Consider the following 21,267-nt stretch of genomic DNA (forward strand, 5'->3'; position numbering starts at 1 on the left):
GTAGTTGAGGAGGCATTGAGATGCGGTCACTTGAGGTGACCGGATGGCGAATCCAGAAAGGCGGTCTTGGACGCTGCCGTGGGTGCATACTCCCAAAACAGTTTCTTTAAATTCCAAAACTCGTCAGATTTTGATTTCTTGCGCACTTCTGTGCAGTTTATAACAAACTTTCCCTGATAAAGGTTGTGAAGTTTTCGTTTTATTCTAGAAAAAAATCGATTTCGGGCGCTGTGGGGGAGGGTTTTGCCCCAAATGCAATGAAGCAATGCCCCCTGGATCCTCTTACAGGCATAGTAAACGTCTATGCAATGTGCAGATGTGCTTCTGTGAAGTTTACGTTTATATATGACCTGCTAACACAATACGCATTCACTGTTATATTTGTTTAAAAATTGGTACGTTGAAATGCATGATGCATATAGTACCGTATGCATTCATATTGTTATTATTACGTTCATGTTTTGACCGATATTGTGCTTTGATATTCATTCATTCCAAGCATTGGAACCTCCTGTTCGTACGAAATCAATCGGCTATACAAAAGTATGACTTATAGGTCGTACCATTTATGTGGCGACCGATAGGCAACTTTTTAGACGGACACATTTCGCACTGTGTGGTCTCTGATTACACGGAAACTCAAAGTACTTTTAAAGCATGTATTTTCTGCCGATTCTGCGCCCCAGTATGTTTGTGAAAGAGGTAAGTAGGTATTTACTCGTACATGGTAACAGGTTTCAGTGCACACAAAGACAAACTGTTCAGAGACGCTCTGCACTATGAGTAGGTACATACATACTGACGCCGGTTTAGCTGACCTCCGCTGGGCCAAAACAGAAAGTGCGTAAACGCAAATACAACAGTTACAGTGGGGCACTACAACCCGAGTGGTGTCCTTTGCCAAGGATGCCCACGACTGTTCGAACTACAAATTAAACACGTTGCAAACACGCTACATATGCAAGCCGTCCTTAACAATTGTCCAGGTGATTATTAAAAATCAGCCGAGAACACGCACACGCATACGGCACACCACATACGCAATACAAAAACATAACGCACACCGACGCACATGCACATATATATCCGGACAAGAATACCAATAAAATAGTCTACAATATATTCCAAACAACCACCTATTTTTACCATCAGTCCTTTCACCGTTTCTAATTTCAGAGTTCATTCTTTTTGAACATGTCGGTGATGAGCCTCTCGATGGGGATGTCTCGGATGGTTTTCTTGAAGAAGAGCTGCTCGATGAGCGCGGCGGGCACATCCCGTAGTGTGGCGGTGACGAGCAGCAGCTTGGCCAGCCGGGTGGGCTGCGTGGGGTAGGCGGCCCCGCTGTAGCGGGTCAGCGTGAGCTGCGCCTGGTCCTGCAGCACGCTGACCGCCGCCGCCTGCTGCAGCTCCCGCAGCGGAGAGCCGCCGCGCGGGAACTCTGCAGAAACGCACAGAGACATCGTCAGAGAACTGCGTCTGGGGGCCTGCCGACTGCCTCAGCTGGTATGAGCAACCGTCGTCAGAATCCAGAGTTATCTTGATTCAATCGGTCACCGCATTCTCAAGATGGAAAGCAAAACACCAGGATGTAAGTAGCAGACTGCAAGGTATTCCGCTGGTGGTCACTGACCTGTTTTGAAGAGGACGATCCACTTGAGGCACATGTACTCGGTGGGGTCGACACGGAGGGCGCGCAGGCGGGCCACCACCTCTCTGAGCTGGCCGACCTCCTTGAGCAGGGGCAGCACGTGCTCGGCGGACTGGTGGACGGCGGCTCCGGCGAGCGCCAGCAGCGGCTCCACCTCCACGGGCAGCACGGTCTGCGCCAGGCTGAGCACAAACAGCTCCCGCCAGCTCTCCTGCAGCAGCACCACCTGCAGATACAGGGGACATGGGTCACCAGCTGCAGATAGGAGACACGGGTCACCAGCTGCACACAGGGTGACAAGGATCAGCACCTGCAGACGGGGGGGGGGGGGGGGGACAAGGGGCACTAACTATACAGACAGGGGACACGGGCCACTTGCTGTACCGGCCGACGGGGGACACAGGTCACTGTCTGTAGGCACACTTTCATTCAACGACAAGCCAGCCATCACCCTTACGGATCGGGTCACAGGCTGTATGAGCAGCGCACACAGGACGACCTATCATCCTCTAGGAGCGAGATCCGAGACTAGCCAACTAACCTGGTCCCGGTAGGGCAGCGCGGTGAAGGCCGGCAGGTGTTTGGACCAGTCCACGTTTCCGAACAGGATACGCGCGGCTGACTCGCAGAGCGTCTCCGGCGAGCTGACCAGCGGCAGCAGGAACTCGCTGCGACCGTACTGCAACAATAAAGGACACCACCGTGGTCAGACAGATAGGCGGATATCAAGTCGGTCAGAGCGCTGGATGGACGCGCTGAGAAAACACGACGTGATTGGACTCAATTGAAATGTGCCTATTGAAGCATTCATAACAAGCTCAACATTTGCTTCACCATTGTGTACCCTGAGCGGTGTGCCCTGCTCACCTTTGGTATGGGCAGGTAGGGGAGCGCGGCGCTGGTGGGCGGCGCCGGCAGCGGCAGCGGCGGCTCGCCGGCCGGCTGGGGGCTGCTGGAGTCGGCCCGGCCGGCCAGCTCCCCGGCCCGCTCCGCCGCTGGACGGCTCAGCTCAGCCGCCGCTGACGAGGGCGGGGGCGGGGGCGGCGAGCAGTCCGGCGAGCGGCCGCCATCGCCGTACAGCAGCGACATCTGGCGGCGCAGTGTCGAGTTGCGCGGGCCCCGCTCGTGCTGAACCGCTGTGAAGGTACAGGGGATCGGCAAGGTCAGGAACACTCTCCTGTCATGCTCTTCCACTTCGATAACCCACCGCCTAACAAACTGGAACACAGTGCGTGCTTCCCTATGAATAAGCAGTTTCTAGTTTTCTAGACGGATTTCGAGATTTTAGACGGCGACAATTTCAAATCACGACTTTCTCCGACTGTCTCGCAATGAAGCGCTGTGCGGCCCGGGGCGATGAAGTCCCGTTTCATGGCCCATTTGCACCGGTGGCCGCGCGATCGGACCGTGCCCCGGTGCGGCGCGGGCCGCGGATCACTCACGGTGACCGGCCCCGCTGTGCGCCCGTGCTGTCACATCCGCTTATCGCAATCGTCCATCTGGGGCGGCCGGCACAGGCTCGCTCGCCAGGTGAAAACACAGTGCGCTATTACAGGCGGCTAATCGGACGGCCCAGTCGCAGCACATCCGGCCGACCGAGCCGCTGACGGCGCTCCGTGCTCCGTCCTAGTCAGAGGTGACCTGTCGTCGACCGAGCCGGCAACAAAAACCTCGCCACAGAGGAGCGCGGAGGCAGCCGGCCTCGAAACTGGAGCCGCGTGCCTGCCGCCTGACTGGGCGCCGAGCTCCGAGCGACGGACGGAGCGCCGTCTGTGCCGGCACGACCGAGACCCCGAGCCGTGTCAGCGGCCCGTGCAGTGATTACTCAACGCGGCCGGAGACACGGGCCGCACCAAACACGTATGTCGTGTAAACCAACGGCGGAGAGGAGAAAGAGAGAGAGAGAGAGAGAGAGAGAGAGAGAGAGAGAGAGAGAGAGAGAGAGAGAGAGAGAGAGAGAGAGAGAGAGAGAGAGGCGCGGCGCTCGGCCCGTCCCAAACACCCACTCGGCACTCACCGTCTCGGTTCATGCCGGCCTGGATGCAGCGGCTGAGTCGGCAGGCGCGGCACTGGTTCCGGTGCGTCTTGTCCACCAGGCAGCCACCGGCATCCTTGGCCTTGCACACGTACTGCCGGTTCCGGCGGATCGAGCGCTGAAAATGGCCACAGCTCGTCAGCATACAGATTAAAAACTCTTTCGTGGTCTTTCCCAAAATACGCGCATCAATGAGCGGTCCGGTTTAGCTCATTTTTTTTTGCATCGAAAGCCATATAAAAAGTAGTAAAATTATGGCCGGTGCAAGCTACGCGAAGGCCCGCGTGATACCTAAGTCACCAGCTGCCATAACATGGGGACGCCACTGCGATGTGCCGAGGACACATGTTCTGGGCACCCCTGTCTTGCCCTCTCTGGTAATTTGTACCGCCACCCTGCGCTCTCCAGTGCGATGTTTCGCCGCCCTGCCCTCTCCGGACGCACCCCTGCCCTCTCTGCCGGTGCAGTGTACCGGAGTCGGAATTAGCTCACGTTCCTGGACGCTCGTCGGAGCGATGTCCGGGCCATTAGCATGATAAAAGGCGCCGCGCCGGCCGTCGTATCAGGCACCAGCCGCATGGGGCAGCCTCCCGTCGCACCGGCAACGGGCCGACCCGACGCCATCACCACTAAATCCCACGGAGTCTAACTATAAACGTTCAGTTTATGAAATGCTGTGAGATGATGTGACAGAAACCACGTTGAAATATAAATTGAAAACAAGGCACCGATTCTACCTAAAGCGGCAACTATTTTAGGTATATCTTTCAGCTAGATGAGGAGGTTTGTGAAGAAGATATTATATTCCCAAAGCATGGAATAGGAATGAATAATAAAACGTCGACTTTTTAACCTTAACCTTTAGGTAGTAGGTACTTCATCAACCAGCAACAAGAGAGGAAAAGGCTGAGGCAGCCTCTGATTTCATTTGGGTCCAGGGGCTTCTCCGAATTCGTTTCCCCTGGCTGTTCACTCATGCAGTCATTTTCATCAACAAACGCAACTCCACGCTGTGAATTTCCAACGCATGACAGCATCCTGCATCATGTGATCCGCGCCACTCGAGTCGGTTCAGTCAGTGGTCGTAATTTGATAGTGCGGCGCCGGCCGCCGTCGGCCGGCGGCCGGTGACTTCAGCTCGGCAGAGGACGGGAACACCAGCCGGGATCACTGACCCAGCCAGCGCCGCGCGAGCTCGCTGGGACGCACTGCAGCGTCACTGCTTCTTACCTTGAAGAAGCCGGCGCAGCCGTCGCAGGCGAAGATGCCGTAGTGCTTGCCGGACGAGTGGTCCTGGCACACCTTACACGGGATGTCGTATAGTATGCGACCTGAAAAGGATCAGAGAAAGCCGTCAGTGAATTGCAGTGAATCCGTCAAGATGTATTTATGGATACTTTATATTTACCCTGATTTCGTCAGCGTGGATCTTTTGTTCGTTTCTAGTTTGCATGGCGCCATGGCGCATGTCATGTATGACACTCCAGTCTGCTGCATGAGACATTCAGATTGTGTCCTCCATTTTGTGACTGCCTGAGCCAGTTTCGACTGTCTCTCGGCCTACGCGCCTCCTCTCCAGGTCCAGGCCCGGCACCACCCGTTCAGTCCCGGCGCCGTGACCTGCGTGGGTGGCCGGCCCGATCGGCGGCCCGGTCGACGGCGGCGACGCTGCCTCGGGCGCCGCTAACGCGCTCAGAAGGGTGGAAAATGGCCGCCGCGCCGCCGACACGTATGCAGATGCGGCCCGTCGGCGGGGCGGGCGATTTTCCGGTCGGCCGATGTTTGAATCAGCGATCGATTGGCAGCCAGCCGCTCAGCCGCTCGGCCGGCGAGCAGGGCCCACCAACAAAAACGCCCGCGCGCCGCCGCTTGGAGCGGCTCCAGTGACGCCGCTGCGGTCGGCGGCCCGAGCCCGAGCTGCGCTGCGGTCACACGCCGCGGTCACACGGCTGGGACGGCACTGACTGCGGGGACCGACCGCGGCTGGGACGACACTGACTGCGGGCGACTGGGACGGCACTGACTGCAGGCGGCTGGGACGGCACTGACTGCCGACGGCTGGGACGGCACTGACTGCCGACGGCTGGGACGGCACTGACTGCGGGGACCGACCGCGGCTGGGACGACACTGACTGCGGGCGACAGGGACGGCACTGACTGCAGGCGGCTGGGACGGCACTGACTGCGGGCGGCTGGGGTACAGTGACTGCAGGCGGCTGGGACGGCACTGACTGCGGGGACCGACCGCGGCTGGGACGGCACTGACTGCGGGGGCAGCCACGGCACTCAGTAGTTGCCGTATCGAGTCCTGCACATTCAGCTACGCTACGTAGATTCACTGACGGCATGTAATATCCGCGAATTAACACCTATGCTGCAAACTGTCATGTCATATTGTCAGGAAATGCATGTCATATTAGCCGTTTTCACGACGGCCATCTGGTACACATTTGGTTCACATCTGGTGCAGAGTAGGTGCAGATTTGGTCAAATTTGGTTCAGTGTGTCTCTTAGTAGCTATCAGCTAGGGTTGCACTATTTGCTTATATGCCTGCTTTGTCATATTATCAGAGAGTATCATCGATTAAAACACCGAAATAAATTCATAAAATGAAGATATTTGCTGTAAAAGAGATTAGGTGTAGATTTGGTCAAATTAGGTGCATTCGCCGGATAGCCGTCGTGAAAACGGCTATTGTCATGCATTTCCAACAATTAGTGTTTCGATTTACACCAACCTCAACAACCGAACTTTTTCCTCATGAATGTTTTCAAACATTTATGACACACAGATAACGTATTGGTGTTTTGAGACATTTCATCAATGCCTCTACCTACCTACCTATACCTAAACCCAGAAATATCACGCACAGATCGGGACCGCTAAACATTTCAAACCACCGCCATTGTGTACGAGGCATCCGTTATCCGCGTGATGAGCGTGTTAACACCGGCTCCCCTGTTTGTTGCCAAATAGGGTGACAGCGCCCACCAGGCCCCGCGCCGGGCCGGCCGATCGATATTCACAAATAATGGAGTGCCCGGTTTCCATTAGCTCCGCTTAGCTCAATCATCTAATAGCAGTAATCAGCGCGGCTGGCATTCATCCAGTCCGTATAACGACTTCCTGATGTCGACGAGATGTGATTTGACGAGCTGCGGCGCACCTGCGGCCTGTGCGCTGGTGGGGCGGCCGGGACAGGCTCGGCTCTCCGGCGTTCTGTCGGGGCGGCCGGGCTCGGCTCCAGCCCCGGCAGTGTCGCCGGCCCGGCCGACAGCCCCGCGGCGCGGCGTCCGTCCGGCCGTCAGCCGGGGACAATGTGTGTCGGATGCTCCCCTCCCGGTCCCCCGGCGCGGCCGGCGGCTCCCGCCTCAGCCATCGGACGTTCATCGTGTCACCTCCGGCCGACACCCGAGGCGGAGGGGAGGGGAGGGCGACTGCTACTCGGGAGGGAGGGCAAGCCAATGGAGAGTTGTGCATGACATACCTATACCATAAACAAACCTGAACATGGGAGGCAGAAAGATTCGGACAGGGGAGTACAGTGCTGTAGCTGCTTGTAGTTTGAAATAGAATATCAAATTTTTGTAACTCTAGATGAATAATTAAGAGGATTTTAGGTGTGATAATTTAAGAGTTCTCTTCAAGCCGTCAACAGTTTCCGGCTTCAACTTTTTTCTTTTAAAGATAATAAAACCAAATGTAAAGCGTTCGCGTGTTCAGCACCTAAATGCTTATCTAATGATATTCTTCATTCCTTGGCTTACTGCTTTATTTCGCCGGCTGCCATTAGGCCCCCAGCTGGGAAATTTGAGCCGGGGCAGGCTCTCCACCCATGACCTTGTCTCTTGAGGTAGATGTAAGTTAAAATGGATAGTAAAACGCAAAAACGTTTAAATAGACCGGATACCTCCAATTCTTTCAGAAACCGTATTTGGAAAAATTCCCATCTGGTTTAGCATTGCGCGATAATTGATACCTATAGCATTAGCAAACCTTTACGTAGACGACCTAAAGTCAATGGCATTGAAATAATGGAATAGATTGGTAGGTATTGATGATATATCCCATAAACCACTTAATTTCGCCGGCTGCCATTTGGCCCCCAGCTGGGAAATTTGACGTAGCACGCCAGTACGCGGTATTGTGTGTTGGTGCTTCAGTAAGTCCATTTAAACGAAGTAACCAATTAAATGTTCGGCATATGTGTGTAATGGCTGCAACATTTCAAGCATAGCGTGCAGCATCTTCAGCAGAAAAAAAACATTACCTACAATAAAATTTAAACATTCTTATGTATTCTGGGCCTATGTATTTTTTTCTACGCTAACGCATCCCAACCTTCAAAAGGGCCTCAAAAAGTCAAAAGTTACAAAACGCCTCATAATAATTCTACAAAAAGTTGTTAGGTAAATGGCCTCATACGCCACGGGTGTTGTAAAACAATCCCCGCAGCATCAAGCAAATCGTTTTACTTCAAGTTTATCGTAGAATACAAAGCTTTCGATGCATACAGTATCTTGATCACGGTCAATGAGATGAATAATTATTCATCTCACTGACAGTGATCAAGATGCCGTATGTATCGAAAGGTTTGTCTTTTACAATTAATTTGAGTTATTACCTATCGTCCGTCATTCTATATCTGTCATGGATTCGTTACAAACTCCTTTTAAGCCAGATTAAGACGACATGCCGGTCCCGTAGCTCAGTCGGTAGAGCGTTGGACTCCGCGTGGTGAGAGCACGCGTTCCCGGTTACAACAGCCCGGGTTCGAATTGCGACGGGCACTTGACGTTTATGGGCCTCCTGACAGGTATGGTTGCGGTTGGTGGCAGGCCGTAGCCAGGCGAAGTCAGTGAGGGGACCGGCCGTGCGCGGCTTTGTGCGCACGTTAAACTTTGGACTCTAAATTCTGCCATAAAACCGGAATTGCGCGATCGGAGGGTAGAGAGCAGGGTCAACGCAACAAGCTTTGCTTACCAGGGACTCTGTCCTTGTGAATCCTTCCAATCAAAAGGTTTGGACTAAATTTAAAAAAAAAAATGCCAACACAACCACAAGGCCTTGTTTTTCCAAAAGCGAAGTTAGATAACAGCCGTTTTCACGACGGCCATCTGGTTCACATTTGGTACACATCTGGTGCAGATCAGGTGCAGATTTGGTCAAATCAGGTTCAGTGTGTCTCTTAGTAGCTATCAGCTAGGGTTGCACTAATTGCTTATATGGCTGCTTTGCTTTGTCATATTATCAGACAGTATCATCGATTAAAACACTGAAATAAATTCATAAAATGAAGATATTTGCTGTAAAAGAGATTAGGTGCAGATTTGATCAAATCAGGTGCACTCGCCGGATAGCCTGTCGTGAAAACGGCTTATGTTTCTTTAGCGGTCAGCACTACCGGCTGGCCGGTGCATTAATTCGTGCTGGCCGCATTGCCCGGCTTCATGCATAACGGCTGGCGGCTGCTGCCAGCTGTTCTTTGAGTGAACTGAACTCGTCAAGTTAATAGGGTGAATAGGTCAAAAACGCCCCCATTAAGCGCGAAACCTTCTGACGCTCAACCCAACACAGATTACTCAAACCTTTGGGCACCATCATGTAGCTCATTCTTTTTACTACGCTTTGAGACCAAGAAAAGACACCTGCGTGTGGTATTTAACCCCCCAAAAAGGTTTTCGCATACCCTTACAAAAGGGCGTTTTGCCCCATACCCTGGGTAATACGCCCACACCCATGTGCAAAGCGCCCCCACCCCATTCATCAACAGAAAATGATAAACATGGCAGAACTTGACGTCATTCTGACGTCATTTGTGGTCAACCTATCATAGCCTTTGGAATAAAATTTTGTTGCAATGTGTAAAATGGATGCCCGGAGGAGTCCTGAAAGTTTGGTGACGATATCTGCAGTCGTTTAGGATATATCAGCAAAAAAGGACAGGGAGAGGCCTTTTCGGCACCCACCTACAGGGCGCTACCCTGCACTCTCACCACCGTGCAAAACGCCCCCCTTTCAGAAAACTGGGGGCGTCTTGCCCCATGCATCGAGTAGGCGTCTTTCCCCATCCACTCCATTTCCGGTCAACAAAATATTGACAAAAAACGCGCCACTAACGCCGCAGCATAATAAATTCAACAGAATGGCAATAAAACGCAGTTTTTAGTGATGTGCACAATAGCAAGTTTTGTGATATAAAGAGGGCATCAAAATCTTAGGAATCTTCTGTAAAAACAACAAAAACAACACCCAAAACCAACATCAGCACCTACCCACGCTGCTCCTCAAGACGCAGAACCGGAAATAGAGACCTACGTAAACAAGCAGCTGACTGTTCTGAAAGACAGGATAAAACACCTATCCGTCGATAAGAAATACGATTTTTTTAGGGGAGGCGTTTAACCCAGGGGTGCGTTTTCCCCACAGTTACCCTACACGTATTTGCACTTATTTAATGTATAACATTTTAAGAGTCTGAATAAAAAACAACAATTCCGATGCATCTAACAAGTCGGCTTCAATAGTAATGTGTAAGACGGTTCAACGCATAGCCTGGGTACCGCAGAAAAGGTCCCCCAGGGAGTAATTCTGACGACCAGGAGGCCGGGGCCAATTAAAATTATGTCAAGTTTCAAGGTCGCAACATGCCGTATTTATAGCGCAAAACACAACGGCGTTTTATTTCGGCCGAAGAGGAACTTTATACCAAGGACTGGAGTAGGTATAGATAAAATAGGGTAAGGTGCCTAATTAGCGACCCCCTTAATTTGAACCGTCATTGCTCACGCTCTGTGGGTGCCACTGTGTTAGTGGCTTGATTTTCGGAGAGATCGTTCATTTTTCTATTAAAATATAGTCATTTTCTGCCCCAATATTCACTAACTTAATTGTAGTGAGCATTTTGGCAAACCATTGCAAAAAACGCTAATAGGGAACTCTTCCCGATTAGCGACCGGGGAGGGTCGCTAATAAGTCTATGGGTTTCCCCATATTAAAAAATGGCAAAAATGCGACGCCGGAAAAGATGAAATATGATCTCAAAAAGATAACCTATACGCAAAGCACTCAATCACTCGAACAGGAACGTTTATCCAACACATTTTTTACGTGAGTAAAAACTGATCACGTGATGCACCGAAGGCGAAAAGAAGGCGGAAACCCAAATTTTGCGGGCTATCTTGTATGATATTCGAGGTCCGCCCTGAGTTCGGCACCCCTGCAGTCGGTGACGACATTTGGCATCCCCTGCCACACATTGCAAGCTTCAGCAACACCTCATTTTTATTTATCTCTTTTCCCCCTTCTTTCCCTTCTTGAGCTATTTGCGACCATGTCAGGCGCAAATAGGAAATATGAGTTGCGACACATTTTGAACCGCCATTCTGTGCACAGTTGAGCGATTCACTATGGGAAAACGGCAATCAATTAAAAAAGGAATGTCGATTCAGAATAAAAAAGGTGCATCATCCTAATGTGCATCGCTTTTCATCAGAGACTAGAGAGGGCCCAAACACACACGTTTTGGATAAGAAACTCGTCATTTTCATTTAAACTCACCTGAAACGTCCCACCAGAAACATCGACGACCGGAAAATAATTTAATTTGATAACTAAAGTATGGCTGACCTTTTGACGATGTTTTTACCCCGTTTTCCTCCTGCCAGTTTTTCTGTAGGGAGGTAGGTCGCAAATCGGAAAGGGTCGCTAATTAGGCACCTTACCCTAATTGGTGACGCCTCCCACCATTTTCTCTTAAATTGTTGGGTGATATAAGTAGAAGCTACTTCAACAAAAATGCCCAAAATAAAAATTGAAAATAAAACTTTGAAATGAGCCTATTGCTAAAATTTTCGTCAGCTGGCTCTTCAACAGTTTACAGTTGTTCTGCCATTGAGCAACCTTTACACCAAAAATCAAATAGTTTAAGGCGGCAAAACATGCGTTGAGGCCTCTTACCGACCCCGGGCGTCGTAAATGAATTTTTTTTTCAAACCTATCAAGCAGATTGTATGGTACCCATGATCTGCATAATTACAAATTGGTAGCTAACTCATAAACGCAGACTGACAACCAATGAAGTGTCGTGGGCTGACGCCCTCCTGACCGAAGCTTACCGTACTTGAGTACAGTCAAAATTAAAAATGTCCATGCCCCAATAATGTCCTATATAATCATTTGTCATCTTTCGGGAGCCATTTAGATGCGTCTCATGCTGTTTTGTTACGCAATAGTTACATTGTATTTCTACTCAATTTAACTATTAGAAAGTTTAAAACGTCCTCTTACGTAGGGGAGAGTGGTGCAGGAGGCCCCCCCTTAAGCTCAGTTACTATTTTTAGACAACTGATAATATTTAAGCGCTAACGTGTGCATGCGCTGTGAGCATGCATCATTTTCCCATGCATATTTGCATTCAAAATGAATCTAGGGGGTACACAAACCGCAAACTTTAACATTTTGGAAAAAGTTGCAAAAGGGCCTCTTACACTATGGGTATGGTAAGACGCCCCCCCCCCTCGGGCGTTTTAAAAGTCAAGTCGACTTGTAAAAGACGCTTTGCGAACACAGCTGCAAGGCCGTTTATTTCGAAAAGCTAAGCAAATACGGTGTTATCGAAACCAATAACACTTCCAAAGCGCTCGAACAATGCGAAAACTAGCACAACCAAACGCTGATGACCAACGAAAATTGTACCTATAACCTCTAAGAAAAGAAACAGAAAAAAAGAAACAAAAACAAACTCCTTGAAAAAAGAATGCCACGCCTGCCGCAGGTGCAGGCGTTTTAGCATCGGGGGCGTTTTTTATCGGGGGGCGTTTTATCATCCTCGAAGGGAGGGCCTCTTAAAAAAATACAGTGTTTTAACGTCCACAATATTTATGGTTTATGAGACATTTGCAGCGCACCAGAACATGGTCTATTCTGAAGCTAACATGTGACAATTTCGATGAGAAAAGATTGCATTTGATAGCCATTGTTTTTTTCAGATATATAAGGGTGATAAAGATGCATATATCTAGCAAGTAAAGGGGCAAAAACAGAAACAGGCTTACCAAAAGTCGCTGCGACGCACCTGATACCTCAGGTTTCGTGAGTTGTTGTTTCAAGAGGGCTTCTGCTTTACAAGAACATTAAAAAATAAATAACATTATTGGTTTGGTAAAAAAAGCGATGGGGCCTCTTACCGACCCTGGGCGTCTTACACGGATCTCCCCTATAATTTGCATAATGTCACCCTGTCCGAGTGAGTTCATGGCAACGTCATCGTGTAAACAACATTTTATTTTCACACCTAAATAGGTAGGTGAACATTTCACCCTAGGTGTGTGCTCATTAACGTAGTAATAAGAATAATTTCTTTTGTTGTCGTGGGCTCAAATAAAAGGAAAAAACATTGCAGGAAGGATCTTATAATAATGTTGTCGACTGTCGTGTCTAAGTTCAGTAGGGATAGAATGCCAGAAAATCCGAAGTGTCGCAGGTTGGCTACTTTACTCTGATAAACGTCGAACTTGAACCGAGTTCCAGCGGTTCCAGCAACTAGCAAGGAGAGAACTATATTTTGACTGTCCTAGTATGCCTACCTATCTATTGGATAACACCATGTTCTTTTAATTTAACATTTAAAAAGGCTTTGGCCTTGAAGCACGGAGCACTTTACCAACTTAGGTCTTTCAACATTATTCTCTTATGAACAGGTCACGCTGACAATAAAAATCAATATACCTACCTACCTACTTATTGCATGTCACAGTCCATGCACACAAAGTTCGCTCTGCACATCCAGCAACAAATGCCAAACGGCCGTCAGTCGGCGCCATTCTGACTTACTTGAGGGGCTGGTGGTCATCTTGCCGGCGACGCTGAGGTCCATGTCGTCGGTAGTCACCGGCCGCCTTTCTCACGTCAAATGACTCTCCAGCCGCCACCATCAATCACTGACTTCTGGCCGCCGGCCCGGGCTCTGATTGGTCGCCGCCGCGCAGGCCCCGCCCCCCGACTCGGAGGCGCCTCCCCGGCAGCCACGGCACAAAGCCGGTTTTCAGGTCAGCGAGAAGAAAAGAAAATGGCGTGGCCGCCGCCGCTCTCGTGTTACGAAAGAAGCCAGCGACGGGAGCGGCGGTGACGGCTGAAAGGCGACCTTTGCCCCTCCCCCTCCCCGGAGATTCAGTCCCGACCGTTTGGTCCGTCCCTGCGCCGTAGCGAGCGTCTCCGCAGTCCGCGGCGACGGGCGAACTATGGACTCGGGGGAAACCATGGGCGTCTTGGAGCCCAGATGAGGGGGCGGGGGCCGTTGGCTCGAGCGGCAGCCGTTCAAAAAGAGACCATGGGGAGTTTGAGGTGACTGGCCACTGGCGGCAGGAGAGGAGAGGAGATGAGAGAAGAGAAGAGAGATTGAGGGAGAGAGAATAAGAAAGAAAGAAAGAAAGAAAGAAAGAAAGAAAGAAAGAAAGAAAGAAAGAAAGCAAGAAAGAAAGAGGAAAGTAGGGATGGAGGGAAAGAGAGAGAGAGAGAGAGAGAGAGAGAGAGAGAGAGAGAGAGAGAGAGAGAGAGAGAGAGAGAGAGAGAGAGAGAGAGAGAGAGAGAGAGAGAGAGAGAGAGAGAGAGAGAGAGAGAGAGAGAGGGAGAGTCATAGAATAGGGTGAGAGTTTGCGTTCTGATTTAATAGCTGACGAACTCGGAACTGAATAATGGATGTACAGGTCTCGCGGGTTTTAGCGGTAGGTTTTGCACCTAGAAATTTAGTGTACTTCAGGCTATATCTTCGTCGTCTTAAGCTTTTAAGTGTTGAAGACGCGATCGACTTGTTGGGTAACAAGCTGGCCATGATCGTGTAAAATGGCTTCATCGTAGATCGATTAGTTTCTAAGATATAACCGGAAATGTAAAAATGCAAAACCTACCGCTTAATCTCGCGAGACCTGTACCTACTGAAGATCCGACAGAGACTGGGAATGGTTCGACATTGTTCATATAGAGTTATAACAGAATATAATTCCAAATTCCAAAAACTCGAAAACTTTTCCTCATAAAAATTGTTACGTTTTCATTTTATTCTCGATAAACCGCAAATTTTCGTCCATTCGGGCGCTGAGGGGGCATTTCCCCCTAAGAAGTAGGCCAACAAAACTAATTCATTTCATTTCCGATTCTAATTCCAACTCATTTCCCCACATACCCCCTCCCCCCCCCCCCCGCCTCCTGCCCGTCAGTGCTCTGTGCTGCCTATTATGAGTAGATACGTCTCTTGTCGAGTATCTACCCACAAAGTGCATCTCCCTCACACACTGATTTGACGTCACCATTATTTTTTTGTCCCGCACTAATGTATTTTGCTCATCTGCAAAAGCATCTTGCATTTAAGTTGCACATGGATTTCGTGCTTACTCCAAGCTCACTACGAATATCAAGTTTCTGGCTTCTGCTCATTGTCTTGGGCAATGGGCAGCGTCAACCAGATGTGATTTCACGATTAGGGGAGAGCGGGGAGAGCTGGGTCGTGGGAGAAGTGGGACAGCTGCCAATTCCGGCCGACCGAGCAGAGAAACCTAGGTAGGTATAGGGAGAGTGGGGATAACTGGGACGCAGGAGAGTGGGACACTCGCAATAGGTATCTGGGTGAGTAATTAATTTAGAAACAAACTTCGATTTTTTTGTGTGGTGTATAGCTTCATCCCTTCCGCCAAGCATTGAACTATTCCCGCCAAGCCTTAGCCATGCATGGTTTTTCGTAAACACTGATATGGCAACAGCTTTCGAATCTCTATGGTGAGTTTGTAGCTATCGGAAGCTCAATCCTACCTGTTGAGAGAGGGGCTGGCGCCCCCCTCCATAAGGTTTATTTTTCCGATTGCCCGAAACGCTATGGAAACAGGCACTTAGCAAGGATTTTGCGACGGGTAGGGGCCACCGCACAGTGGGCGTTTCAAGGGTTCTAGCCTCTCACAACCTTTCAACCCTCATAGCCTTGGATCTAGGAGACCTACGCCTACGAATTACATACCAAACTGTAGCAAATTAATTAAAGAACGTGAATGCATGACGGTTTCCCATGTTATAAGCTTTCGCAATGTGCAGGAACTGCATGAAATGTTGCATAAACGTGGCTAAACGGAGCACTTCCATTCCCCCTTGCAGTTTGGCCCCTGATCGAGCTAGAGCTTCGCGGAAAAAAAACGAGCTTGCTGCCCGTGATGAGAGGAAGCCGTTGACACCCAACTTTAAGGTCCTAGGTCATTGGTTGACCTTCCAGGACAGGTCAATTACCCAAAAGTCGGGAAAATCGGAACCTGTTAAAACATCGTAAAGTGAGGTGCTTTGAGGCTTTTCGGGGTGCTGATCACGAATTTCATGCTAGTTTTGATCACAGATGATTTCGTCATGCATTTAGGCCAGGTCGGGTCAGGTCAGGTCAGGTCAACCAGTATGCGTCCTGCCGGGTATTCATAGTAGGTGTCAACCGCTACTGACAGCCTCGTAACATCATACGAAGGCACCAAAACTACTTCGTAAATGCTCAAATGATTGCAAAATTCGAAATCAGCTCCAAAAACTAGCCTAGAAACATTTAAAACTCGAAAAAGTAAACCGAGGTCACCAAAGGTCAACGACCTGACCTGACCTTCAGGTGACCTTGACACCCAGCATAATGCATGGAACCAATATCATTTCACATGGTTGAACGTTTGAAACCACAAAAAAAAATGCAAACGCGCGGATAATGTGAGCCGACATACGCTGAATCGCGATTCCGGCCAAACATGGTCTCGAGAAATAGGTCACAGGTCAAAGGTCATTTGGGTCAGGGTCCTGAAATTTTCAATGTAGGGGCGACATTGATGAACTCTAATGTACTGAAAGTTTCGTCTTGATCGGCCACTTTTTACGCGAGTTATTCGCGAAAAAACGAGGGCGGTCTGTTCGACCCCCTATAAGTCCGAGGGTTAAGGTTTTGAGTCGTTGACCTCGAGTCAAAGTCTGGTCAGAGTCCCTCAGGTCACGAACTTGGTCAAAGGAGGTCGACTGTCTAACTTGCTTTGTTCCGGAGTTACTGACGGAAACTAATATGGCCCTAGTGACCATAGGCGCGGGAGCCGGGGGGGGGGGGGGGGCAGTGGGGGCAGCTTGCCCCCCCCAACTCTGGGGCCGTGGGGGCGGTGCCCCCACAGCTTTGAGACGGAATACCACACTTTTTTTGCAAATGTTTTCTTTTTTTTTGTTGAAAAAAAAACCGAGGGGTGAAAACTGAAAAATAAGTGGCCTAAAACCGGTGAGAAAACTAGATTTGGGGGTACCCTAGGTTAATCTCTATTATGGTGTGCCCCCCCAGTCGGAAAGTAGTTCCCGCGCTCCTGCTAGTGACGTCATAAATGACGTCATGCAAGGTTAGCAATGCAAAGGTGTAGCACCGTACCTTGCAGGGAGCGCATGAAACCATGATACCATGTGATTGAGATAGTTTTAGATCATTCCTGGCGCTAAAATAACAGTTTCCATATTTTCCTCATTGACTTATAACGGTGAGATCACGCGACCGACCTGACCGCATGTGAACTTTAGCAAAAAATCCGAGATATAAATATGCAAGTTGTGAGACCTCAGGGTATGCTACGTCCTGAAAGCTTCATCTCCCTGTGAACGTCTCTCTGGCACTGAGGGCGTTGCGAAGTTGCGACATCTGAGGACCGTGCAGAGTTTCACTTATGACGTCATAGATAGCGACCTGACCTGACCTGACCTGAAAATGCGGTTGATTTAACAAGATCCGGCTTGAATCAAAGGTCAAATGTGCCAAGTTTCAGCTCTTTATCGCCGGCGTGTTGTGAGCTATCGCGTTAAAACCTATAAGGGGGCGGCACCCCCCCCCGGCCTCGGGGGGGGGGGGGGGGCGTGACTTATGCAGAATTTCCAATTAACTCATGTGCAATACTTCTCAATTTTTTTAGGACACAAAATGTGTTTGAGGTTTCGCGAGACCAGACCGGCCGGATCGCCCACTGTGCATCGCCTGAGGCATTTCCGGTCACGTGACAGCTCATCCTCCGGTCAATTAGAATGTTTCTGACCCACGAGATAACACTGGCTGGTGTTACTGTCATCACTTGAAATAACATAAGCTAAAATGCAGGCTGATTTGTTCGCTCCTGTCACTATGGAGCTAATAAAGGCTAGACGGCGTATTGCAAAATGTTGCATAGCAGCAAATGGCGCAAGTTTGCGCACTTTTTTATTGCTTGGCCTGTTCAATAACATCACAATGCACATTGTGACACTCGATTTAGAGCGGGACCTGGGGGAACTCAATTCGGCTTAACATAGTGAGTGATATTAATTTTAAGCATACAAAATAACTCGGTGATATGTTTATCTCTCATGCTGCTAAATTATTTTCGCAACCTCATTTTTCGTTGCGCGGAATTGATCGCAACATGTCACAGAACAACTCATAAAATCATTGGCGTGTAAAACTCACGCACATAGGATCCCCATGGCATCTACTTTGACTCTTCAAACACCCGAAAACTATGACTTGTCTACGGCCTAAGAAATCTTTGTGTTTGAAGCCCCTTTCACCCTATGCTAAGTTGTTGCATGACCAGATAATGGTCATTTATATAATGTATGGACATTTTGTAGTCGATTGGTATGCTTTTTGTTTTCATAAAAGCAAAATAATATTTTTGCTCCGTAAGAGGCTAGACCGGCCCGAACGCCTACAGTGCACCGGTCGCGGCCTAGGGTCGTACTCCTCCAAAAAAGGAAAACCTTTCGGATCTGCCCCACTTTTTTTGGTGGTGTGGTGCAGCTATTTTTATTAATTTTTAACTTAATTTTGTTTTATTTTTCACCTTCAGGGGGGGGGGGGGGTATGGCCCCGTGCCCCTCTTGGGGGGATTGCGTCCCGTTTGGAAAAAGACCTGAAATTTCGCTAAATTTGACCTCAAAAGTCAAAGTTTTTGGTCTAAGTCTAATTTTCCTTTGCCCTGACCCGTGTAATTTGAGTTGACCGTTGTCAAAAAGGTATGTATTTTACCTAAGGTACGGCCCTCCAGCAAAAGAGTGGTTGGTTAGCCTATGTGCTTTTGGTGTAATAACTTTGAATGACAGATACACTCCTGTAAAATGACTCAATAGAAATGAGAAGAGGGTTCGTGCACACACTTTCGGCAATGGTTTTAAACAGCCATTAGACGAATTCATCAATGCAGATCGCTTATTGTGATGCTGGCAACCAACCACTAAATACCTGGAGGGCCGTACATACCTATCAATTGACATTGCTGGGCCTGTCAAATAAGATGGTTCCAAAAGAACCGCTCTGCGAAAACTATTTCGAAGCTATTTACGAAATACTGGATCCCATCTTTTGCTTCGCTGGCCTGACCGCAGATGTCACCGGTTTTACGTTTACCTGGGAAGTCTAGGGCTTGGCAAAATGTTACCTCCCATTCTCGACCGGATCGTATGAAAACAAAAGTAAAACGAAAGGCAAGGTTACGTGTTAGCTTTCGAGCGTCATGTAGCGGAATCGCAATAGGTAACCAGGTACAAAATTTATTGAAAATTCGAAAAAAGGAGGAAAGGATGAAAGAAAAGGAGCGCTCCCGGCTCCTGCGAGCATTAATGTTTGAATACAGTCATGATGATTAGCATCAGAAACTTATAAGGATGAACATTTTACAAGAGACCAGATATGGAGCCTTCTCAGCTCGTGGACACCATGGCAAGAATCTCACGGGAAGTGGCCATCAGATGGAATCCGCTCTCCGCTCACGGCTTTAGAATCCTTGAGAACGAGGACAGGCATGTGAAGGGGCTGAGAGCCGACGACATCCAGCAAGGTAGCACAAATATTGTTCTCGAAATGCGGTGTTCGCTCCCGCTGCGACCTTGCTGTGATTTCTTTTATGAATGCTCCTCCTTTTTTGTAAGTTGGCTCCCCCGCGGTTGTGTGGGACGGGCCCCCAGTGCTGGTTGACGCTCAATGGCCGCTCGGTGCCGGCCGCTGACAGCCCCCGATCGTATCGGGTCTTCTCGGTGCATCCTTCACTGCCGCCGAGCAGCTCGCCGAGAGGCCGCTGAATGTCCGCGCCGCTCGGGCCCAGCGGGCGGGCCGGCCAGGCGCCGCCCGGCCCCTGAAACTGGAGAGCTCTCTCGGCCCGGCCGTCTCCGTGCCGGCTTCCTGTCCTTTGGGCGCCCAGTAAGTCATCAGAGGGCGAGAGGCCGACCCCCGCCGGGCGCCGCGTCACGCCGCCGCCGGGCCACAATGGCCGACCGGCCGCCATTCACTGCGGCCAGTTCATTACATCCTGGCCGAGACGGCCGCGGCCGCGCCGCTCAATGCCGCCGAGGCCGGACACAAAGTGAGTGCCGCCCGGCTGTCACAGCGCCGCCCGGCCGGCTAATCGCCCCCAAATCTCCGACAAATTGGCATTCCAACTTATCGGTCTGCTTTCTGTGCGCCGCCGCTGGGATGACAATCAACAGCGGCGGCGGCCGGGCACCTGGCCGGCCGGCCGGACCCCCACCGCACCGCGCTGACAAGCCGCCTGTACTTGGCACCCGAAAACACGAGTTTAATGGCGGCGCTTTGTCGGCGCGCCGCTGACTGGGCGACCGGGCCCGGTTCCGGCGGCCAAGCATGCTCCGGTGCACCTGAAAAGAATATTTTCGACTGGCATTTCGCCTGAGAGGAGCGCCTGAAAGCGTTAAGTCGGGACTGAGAGGAGCCGCTCGTCCCGGGCAGAGCGGCGGCCTCCAAGGCTGGAGATATCAGTTGGCGGGTCGGTGCGGCGGCTGACCCGGGGCCTAGTTGAGACACGACTAACTTAGCAGTTTATAGTTCGGTGGCTTCTACAGACCTGGGTTAGGTCCCAGGTCTGTACTCCAAACAGATCTGGGTTAGGTCCCGTCAAACGGCGACTGAACCGAGAAGGTGTGGCAGGCGGTCACCCATGGCTCGGATCCAGATGGCATTCGATGGCACTGTTCAGTGTGATTATTCTCATCTATGACTGGATAGGTAAGTAAAACTTTTTTAAATATAAAGGTACTGTATTAGGTATAGAAAGTATTTGCAAACGTATTTCGAATGTATCTTCGTCAGTGCTAGCTTCCTATAATACAAAATCAAAATGGTAGGTACGAAGATATAATCGAAACGCGTTTGCAAATGCTTTCTATAATACAGTACCTTTATATTTCAAAAAGTTTCACTTATCCAGTCATACATGTCACAATGAACCACGGGTGGAGAATTGTGCTGGACTGGGGGTGCTCGAGCTCTCCCAATCAGGGGCGGATCCAGGAATTTTCGGGAGGGGGGCGGCAAGTCGAAATAGGGGCGACCTGGCAATCCGGGGGCGCTTCATACGAAGGGGCGCCAAACCGTCAAAATCGAGAGTTTAAAACTCGCTCCGTGCTGGGGGCGTTATCACGCTCCCCGCTCCGGTTTTTCGCAAATGTGTGAAAAACGGCTGCGCGCAGCGCCGCCATTTTCAGCATACCTTATCATGCACCTTTTCTGCACATGTTGTAAAAATGTCAGACCCGGGTGATGCAAGGTCAGGTCACCAG

The 21,267-nt window shown here is 50.1% G+C and overlaps 1 protein-coding gene across 1 annotated transcript; it reads right to left on the bottom strand.

The window, feature by feature from the left end:
- Positions 1–645: 645 nt before the first annotated feature.
- On the bottom strand, positions 646–13,601 carry LOC122372614 (nuclear receptor subfamily 2 group E member 1-like). The gene is made up of 7 exons (XM_043350049.1): positions 13,522–13,601; positions 4,917–5,017; positions 3,669–3,804; positions 2,519–2,787; positions 2,193–2,330; positions 1,634–1,877; positions 646–1,441 (listed from the first exon to the last, which is right to left on the bottom strand). Exons 1-7 carry the CDS (start codon positions 13,562–13,564, stop codon positions 1,173–1,175), a joined length of 1,200 nt encoding a protein of 399 aa, XP_043205984.1. The 5' UTR covers positions 13,565–13,601; the 3' UTR covers positions 646–1,172.
- Between the last annotated feature and the right edge of the window lie 7,666 nt (positions 13,602–21,267).

Source organism: Amphibalanus amphitrite, unplaced genomic scaffold, assembly GCF_019059575.1.
Source record: "Amphibalanus amphitrite isolate SeventyFive unplaced genomic scaffold, NRLGWU_Aamphi_draft 001378F_arrow, whole genome shotgun sequence".
NCBI lineage: Eukaryota > Metazoa > Arthropoda > Thecostraca > Balanomorpha > Balanidae > Amphibalanus > Amphibalanus amphitrite.